Source organism: Piliocolobus tephrosceles, chromosome 4 (genome assembly GCF_002776525.5).
Source record: "Piliocolobus tephrosceles isolate RC106 chromosome 4, ASM277652v3, whole genome shotgun sequence".
NCBI classification, from domain to species: Eukaryota; Metazoa; Chordata; class Mammalia; order Primates; family Cercopithecidae; genus Piliocolobus; species Piliocolobus tephrosceles.
The window spans coordinates 177,440,468-177,449,064 of record NC_045437.1 but is presented as its reverse complement, the minus strand read 5'-3'; the positions used below and the strand labels follow the sequence as shown (position 1 = coordinate 177,449,064).

The 8,597-nt window shown below is 43.7% G+C and overlaps 1 protein-coding gene across 2 annotated transcripts in view; it reads right to left on the bottom strand.

Moving 5' to 3' along the window:
* Window positions 1-314: 314 nt before the first annotated feature.
* Window positions 315-8,597, bottom strand: part of LOC111528414 (ubiquitin-conjugating enzyme E2 D2) — a 64,697-nt gene continuing 56,414 nt past the window's right edge. For both annotated transcript variants that reach the window (XM_023195156.3, XM_023195148.2), the window contains 2 exons: window positions 5,257-5,350; window positions 315-1,251 (listed from right to left, as the gene is read on the bottom strand). In XM_023195156.3, the coding sequence (XP_023050924.1) occupies window positions 1,206-1,251; window positions 5,257-5,350 (140 nt within the window). In that variant the 3' untranslated portion in view covers window positions 315-1,205. The remainder of the gene's footprint in view (window positions 1,252-5,256; window positions 5,351-8,597) is intronic.

The window sequence follows — 8,597 nt, the reverse complement described above, 5'->3', positions numbered from 1 at the left end:
TACCAAGGGAATGTCACAAGGTTTTGATGAAACGCAGCTTAGTTTCATTAATAAAGCAAATTTCTTATTGAATTTAACAATCAGGTTCCTGGAATGCTGCATGTGTTAAGTTTCATGGAAATGCTCTTAAGCTTATGCCTCTATCTTGTTCAATAAAATCACTCTTAAGATATCCTTTTTACTATGTAACTGGAATTGTTTCATGATCTTGAAATGCAACCAGTATAAATGAACATTTCAGAAGTGGGAGAAAATCCACCACTAATCTCAGCTAGACAAACTTCTTAAAAATCAAAAAGCCTATTCACACAAAATTATATGTAATGACTGTAGTAATCAGTTTATTACACAGATTAATCATTCTTGAACGTACAAGCTCCAGAGGAGCAACTGGGTCTTTAAATATACACAAGTATTTCCATCAAGTGAATTTTCACCCTTACATCCAAATAGACCTAAGCGGTTAAAAACATAAGAAAAATAAGAGCTATTAGCTATGTATTAACTGAGAAACCACATACAAACCAAAGAATATGGAAGAGAGAAAGAAGGGATGAAAGGCCAAAGGTTGAAGGGGTAGGGAAATGTAAAAGAGTTGGGAACAAAGCCCATCACACTTGATGTACTAATAGCTCCAATCCATTTAAATGTTGACCAGTTAAACTTAGACTTTAAAATGCAGGATGTGGGTAGAGTTTAATCTGGTTGGTCATAACTTTCACCTAAGACGTAGCTCCTTCGGAATAAAATGAATACAGACACAGCTTCATGTTCTTCACCTTGCTTTTCATAACTGTTTTGAGTTTAAATGGATTCCACTTAAAAATAATCTCCTACAGGTGAGTGGAGCCTTTTCTTTCCCATCCAAGCTCACACCATACCCACCACCCCCCTCACGCCTTGCTGTTATCCAAATTTAAGTCAGTAAGAAAAGCTTTTAGTCTCACACCTAGGTAATGCCTGTAGAACTGGCTTGTCACACACACACTTCTCTGCTAGGAGGCAATGTTGGTACAGAAGTACAGTATTTCTAGTTTGTTGTTCCAAGTATGTACAACACGCAGCACTGCTGTATCAGGTAAACATGTGCACAGGGGAAGATGAGGCGTGGGCTCATAGAAAGCAGTCAAATGGAAATCAAAAGGACTTTCTCTTTCAGAGTTCCCCTATCTTTATTTGTAGAGGTTATCCAATAATTTCTTTAATTACATCGCATACTTCTGAGTCCATTCCCGAGCTATTCTGTTGTACCTGTACACACAAAGAGAAGCTTGGCTTAACACAGGTGTGGAGTCAGTAAGCAACAGATTCCATTCATTATCCTATCAAGTAACTTGAAGAGAGTAACTCATAGGACATTCAAGGAAAGGCCCCTTTCTATCCCAATTTTCTGATAAGCATTAATTCAATGATAATGGGAAGGAGCTGTAAAATGTGTAAGTCTCCTTTAATTGCTACTTACAGAGGGTTCTGATTAAATTTTAGTATTTGTTGGCATATACCTTATTCTATACTTGATTGGCCTATTTCTACAGAAGACATCAACTCAATTCATTTATTTAAAGTACTTGAAACTACATGATTCTACATTATATAGTTATTGAACTCATATACTAATAATGATTAAACTGACATAAGGCTGGGTGCAGTGGCTCAGACCTGTAATCCCAGCACTTTGGGAGGCTGAGTCGGGTGGATCACTTGAGCCCAGGAGTTTGAGACCAGTCTGGGCAACATGATAAAACCCTGTCTCTACAAAAAATACAAAAATTAGCAGCGTGTGGTGGCGCATGCCTGTAGTCCAAGCTACTCAGGAGGCTGAGGTGGGAAGATCGTTTGAACTCAGGAGGCAGAGGTTGAAGTGAGCTTATATTGCAACACTGTACTACAGCCTGGGTGACAGAGTGAGGCTCTGTCACCAAAAAAAAAAGTGGGGGGGGGAAAACCCCAACTTTCCTATCAATAAAATTGGTTCTGGTAGAACTTATTTCAACAATTCGGTTGACAAAATGAATGGGTTTATTGCTTCAGAAGAATGTTTGAATAAAGTAAGCAGAGCAAATGGTTCTATAATTCTATTAAAAAAGGGATGCTAGGCCGTGTGCGGTGGCTCATGCCTGTTAATCCCAGCACTTTGGGAGGCTGAGGCGGGGCGGATTACCTGAGGTCAAGAGTTTGAGACGGGCCTGGCCAATATGGTGAAATCCGGTCTCTACTAAAAATACAAAAAAAATTAGCTGGGCGTGGTGGTGTTCACCTGTTAATCCCAGCTACTCGGGAGGCTGAGGCAGCAGAATCATTTGAACTTGGGAGGTGGAGGCTGCAGTGAGCCAAGATCGTGACATTGCACTCCAGACACAGCAAGACTTCAGCTCAAAAAAAAAAAAAAAAAAAAAAAAAAAAAAAAGAAAGAAAGAAAGATAAGGTCAGGTGTGGTAGCTCATGCCTGTAATCCTGGCACCTTGGGAGGCCAAGGCAGGAAGACTGTTTGAGGTCAGGAGTTCAAGACCAGCCTGGGCAACACATCAAGACCTAATCTCTATTGTCCCAGCACTTTGGGAGGCTGGGGCGGCTGGATAACTTGAGGTCAGGAGTTCCAGACTAGCCTGGCCAACATGGCAAAATCCTGTCTCTACTGAAAACACAAAATTTAGCCAAGAATGATGGTGTGCGCCTGTAATCCCAGCTACTCAGGAGGCACGAGAATCACTTGAGCCTGGGAGGCAAAGGTTGCAGGAAGCCAAGCATGCACCACTGCACTCCACCTGGACAATGGAGAAAGACTCGGTCTCAAAAAAAAAAAAAAATTAGCTGGATGTGATGGCATGTGCCTGTGGTCCCAACTACTTGGGAAGCTCAGATTGGAGGACTACTTGAGCCTGGGAGGTTGAGGTTACAGTGAGCTGTTGATTGTGCCACTGCATTCCAGTCTGGGCAACAGAGCAAGACCCTGACTCAAAAACAAAGCGGGGTGGGGATGGGTATGCTGGCCTCGCATGGTGGCTCATGCCTATAACAACAGCACTTTGGGAGGCTGAGGTGGGAGGACTGCTTGAGGCCAGGAATTAGAGACCAGCCTGTGCAACATAGTGAGATCCTGTCTCTACAAATAAATAAAACAAATTAGCCAGGTGTAATGGCATGTACTAGCAGTCCTAACTACTGGGGAGGCTGGGGTGGGAGGATCACTTGAGCCCATGAGTTTGACACTGCAGTGAGCCACGATTGTGCCACTGTACTCCAGTCTGGGCAGAAGAGCAAGACCCTGTCTCTGAAAAAAAAAAAAGTGGGGGGTTAGAGGGTGGGGGCAGTGCGGTTTAGAAAAGTTCTGTTCAACAGTGTTCAACATTACTCCATGCTGACTTGGGAAATGACTTCTGGTAAGCATTCAGGCCCACAATTCTAAATATTGGACAAAACAGTTCTCTAATCAAAAAAATTTGTGAATAAATTCACAAATAGGAAAAAGCAAGAACCAACTTTTAGAATACCCCATTCCCAGTGTTACCTCCATTAAAAACAAAAAAGTATCTATGCCTCTCTAATCCAGTAGAATTCAAGTAATTCTTAAATCCTTTCTATTTTAACTTTAATTTTTTTTTTTTTTTTTTTTTTGGTAACGGGAATCTTGCTCTGTCGCCCAGGCAGGAGTGCAGTGGCGCAATTTCAGCTCACTGCAACCTCCATGTCCTGAGTTTAAGCAATTTTCCTGCATCAGCCTCCCGAATAGCTGGGATTACAGGTGCTCGCCATCACGCCTGGCTAATTTTTGTAGTTTTAGTAGAGGTGGGGTTTCAGTCTGTTGGCCAGGCTGGTCTCAAACCCCTGACCTTGTGATCCGCCCACGCTGGGCTCCCAAAGTGCCGGGGTTACAGGCATCAGCCACCGCGCCCGGCCCTAAAAAAAAAACTATCTACCCTCTCCTATCTACTTCCTCTTATAACTTCACTGAATAGTACATAAAACAACAGATGTTATTAGTATTAGGCATAGTGGTATATGCTTATCATCCTAGCTACTCCAGAGGCTGAGGTAGGAGGACTACTTGAGCCCACGAGTTTGAGACCAACCTAGGCAACATAGCAAGACTCCATCTCAAAAGAAAAAAAGAGAAGAATAAATGCTACTAGAACACTTTTAGCTACTATCTCTTTTGATATCTTGACCACTGTTCAGTAATTCATAGTACAATTCTAAAACACCCAAATTCTACAATCAAGTTTTGTTTTTAAAAGAAATTTGGGCCGGGCGCGGTGGCTCAAGCCTGTAATCCCAGCACTTTGGGAGGCCGAGACGGGCGGATCATGAGGTCAGGAGATCGAGACCATCCTGGCTAACACGGTGAAACCCCGTCTCTACTAAAAATACAAAAAAAAAAACTAGCCGGGCGAGGTGGCGGGCGCCTGTAGTCCCAGCTACTCCGGAGGCTGAGGCAGGAGAATGGCGTGAACCCGGGAGGCGGAGCTTGCAGTGAGCTGAGATCCGGCCACTGCACTCCAGCCCAGGAGACACAGCAAGACTCCGTCTCAAAAAGAAAAGAAATTTGGGGCTTTCATGCCTAATGGCATTTATTTACTTTCTTCCTTTAGATTATGTCAAATGGTAGAAAATCAATTCTCTTTTCCCATTAATTCACAAATACCTACAGCAGGCAAATGGGCACTCTATGAAAAATGCTTTATATATCAAAAGCCAAGCATAAGATATTAAGCTATTGAAAAACATACCATAGGAAAATTTTTGTATGGGCATGGTGGCTCACACCTGTAATCCCAGCACTTTGGGAGGCCTAGGGAGGAAGATCATTTGAGGTCAGGAGTTCGAAACCAGCCTGGCCAACATGGTGAAAGTCTCTACTAAAACTACAAAAAAAATGAGCCTGGTGTGGTGGCCTGCACCTGTAATCTCATCTACTCGGGAGGCTGAGGCATGAGAATCATTTGAACCCAGAAGGCGGAAGTTGCAGTGAGCCAAGACTGCACCACTGCACTCCAGCCTGGGTGACAAAGTGAGACCCGGTTTCAAAAAAAAAGTTTTTGTAGACAAGAGGAGTCCCATGAAACAATCAGGGATAAGACTGGCATCATCTACTTATAATAATACTCAATGCATATATTCTTCTTTTCTAGCCCCAGGAGAGTATATTAGGACCTCACTTTAAATATCTGGCCCATATTCAGCCCTTAAACAAGAAAGATTTGTGACAAACATCTCCATCCCACCACAGACAACTTTCCATCTTGAGGCCATACTTACTTTTCTCTATCTGTTTTGTAGATCCGAGCAATCTCAGGCACTAAAGGATCATCTGGATTGGGATCACACAACAGAGAACAGATGGATAAGAGTACTAGAATGAAAAAAATCGTATAAATTAGTAGAGGATAAAAGCAAAGGGTTGAGAGAAACATGAGATGCCAAAACATGAGAAAATTCTAAGAATTTATACTGTAATGCCTACAGCTTTGTAAGTTTTACTTAACTTTATATTAACAGTAACCAACAAGGATTTTTTTTTTTTCTTTTATAGCAGAGTTGGGGTTTCACCATGTTGGCCAGGTTGGTCTCAAACTCCTGACCTCAGGTGATCCACCCACCTTGCCCTCCCAAAGTCCTGGGATTACAGGCGTGAGCCACAGTACCCGGCCTAATTTTTGTATTTTTAGTGGAGTCGGGGTTTTGCCATGTTGGTCAGGCTGGTCTTGAACTCCTGACCTCGTGATTCACCCACTTAGGCCTCCCAAAGTGCTGGGATTACAAGCGTGCGCCACCACGCCTGGCAAATAGTTTTTTGAGACAGAGTCTCACTCTGTTGCCCAGACTGGAGTGCAGTGGCACAATCTCGGCTCATTGCAAGCCCCACCTTCCGGGTTCACGCCATTCTCCTGCCTCAGCCTCCCGAATAGCTGGGACTACTGGTGCCCGCCACCATGCCCGGCTCATATTTTTGTATTTTTAGTAGAGATAGGGTTTCACCATGTTAGCCAGGATGCACTCGATCTCCTGACCTCGTGATCCACCGCGTCCAGTCTACCAACAAGGATTTTAAGAAGCTTAAACAGACTTCAGGTTAGGTTATTAAAAAACAAAAATGAAGGCCGGGTGCAGTGGCTCATGCCTGTAATCCCAGCACTTTGAGAGGCGGAGGCGGGTGGATCACAAGTCATCCTCGGGCTCAAGTCATCCTCCCACCTCACTCTACAGGGGAAACTACAGGTGAGTGCCACCACGTCCAACTAATTTTCTTTGTATTTTTTGTAGAGGTTGGGTTTTGCCATGTTGGCCAGGCTAGTCTTGATCTCCTAGGCTCAAGTGATCCACCTGCCTCGGCCTCCGGAAGTGCTGGGATTACAGGTGTGAACCACCACACCCGGCTATATCTATCATTAACTTATGCATTCCTTATTGAATGCAAAGGGGGCATAAAGTCACTGATTACATTAAGTTCAGTAGCCTCTGACATAATGAAATAAATTTAAATCCTTCTATACTAATGCTAATAGAGCGCAGCCATCTTTCTTTTCTCTAATGTTCTGTACCAAGAGATAATAACTCTCAGCCTACTTTACTCCCAGCACATAAATCCAGCAGGGAAAGGATTCGCGCATATTCCTATCAAATCTATCCTATAGAGATCAAGGGCTTCTGAGAAGTAAAGAAAAAGTTGACATGCCCTATTCGGTTTGGTAACAAAAATGCTATTTCCTTGCCTTAAGAGTATATGAAAAGTTTTTTTAAAAAACCAGGAAAGATGTTTTGTGACTCTTCATTCCTGTTGCCCACAGTTCTGGCAGTTGGCATTCCAAAAACATTTTCCCACTGTCAGGTGTCATCACCTGAAGCCCTCTTCAAGCATAGAACATTCTACCATCAATTAGGAAAGACCTCAGGTATTTCCTGGAAATGACAACAGGAAGTTAGAAATTTTTTAATGTTCCTTTAACTTATTCTTCTAAATATTCTAATAAGTCAACTTTAAAGGACAGGTTTTAAAGAAAGGGCTCTTCCTTCTTTCCAGAAAAGGAAAGTAGGGTACTGGCTATCTGGACCTTGCGAAGATTCTTAGTACACTACGTAGCTTCTTGAATTCATGAAAAATTCATTTTGGTTTATAATATACTGATATGGTTTGGATCTGTGTCCCCACACAAATCTCATGTTCAACTGTAATCCCCAGCATTGGAAGTGGGGCCTGGTGGGAGGTGACTGGATCATGGGGGTGCATCCTTCATGAATGGTTTAGCACCACGCCTTTGATGCTGTTCTTGTGACAGAGTTCTCATGAGATCTGGCTAATAGTGTGTGGCACCTCCCCCCATCTCTCTCTCGGTCCTGCTACTGCCATGTGAGACAGGTGGCTCCCCCTTTGCCTTCTGCCATGAGTAAAAGCTCCCTCAGGGCTCCCCGGAAGCAGATGCTGCCATGCTTTCTGTATAGTCCACAGAACTGTGAGCCAATTAAACTTTCTTTTTATTTTTTTTTGAGATGCAGTTTCACTCTTGTTGCCCAGGCTGGAGTGCAATGGCGCGATCCTAGCTTCCTGCAACCTCTGCCTCCCGGATTCAAGCGATTCTCCTGCCTCAGCCTCCCAAGTAGCTGGGATTACAGGCATGCACCACCACGCCCAGCTAATTTTTATATTTTTGGTAGAGATGGGGTTTCTCCATGTTGGTCAGGCTGGTCTCAAACTCCTGACCTCAGGTGATCTGCCCGCGTTGGCCTCCCAAAGTGCTGGGATTACAAGCGTGAGCCACTGCGCCCAACAAACCTCTTTTCTTTATAAATTATCCAGTCTCAGGTATTTCTTTATAGCAGTGCAAGAATGGGCTGATATATATACTATACCTTTTTCTGTAAAGATAATAACTCTTATTTCTATAACCTGTATAGTTTCTTCATTGAACTTTTACCTATATATATTTATCAGTATTACTTTTTTTTTTTTTTTTTTTGAGACAGAGTCTCGCTCTGTTGCCCAGGCTGGAACACAGTGGTGTGATGTTGGCTCACTGCAACCTCCGCCTCCCAGGTTCCCAGGTTCAAGCAATTCTTGTGCCTCAGCCTCCTGAGTAGTTGGGACTATAGACACACACCACCCTGCCTGGCTAATTTTTGTATTATTGGTAGAAATGGGGTTTCACTATGTTGGCCAGGCTGTTCTTAAACTCCTGACCTTAAGTGATCCACCTTCCTCGGCCTCTCAAAGTGGATTACAGTCATTACTGCACCTGGCCAGTATTTTCACTAGTGTTACGACGACAGTTACTTTCACTTCTAAAAACACATAATCAGGCCGGGTGCGGTGGCTCAAGCCTGTGATCCCAGCACTTTGGGAGGCCGAGACGGGTGGATCACGAGGTCAGGAGATCGAGACCATGCTGGCTAACACGGTGAAACCCCGTCTTTACTAAAAAATACAAAAAACTAGCCGGGCGAGGTGGCGGGCGCCTGTAATCCCAGCTACTCAGGAGGCTGAGGCAGGAGAATGGCGTGAACCTGGGAGGCGGAGTTTGCAGTGAGCTGAGATCCGGCCACTGCGCTCCAGCCTGGGTGACAGAGCCAGACTCCGTCTCAAAAAAAAAAAAAAAAAAAAACAG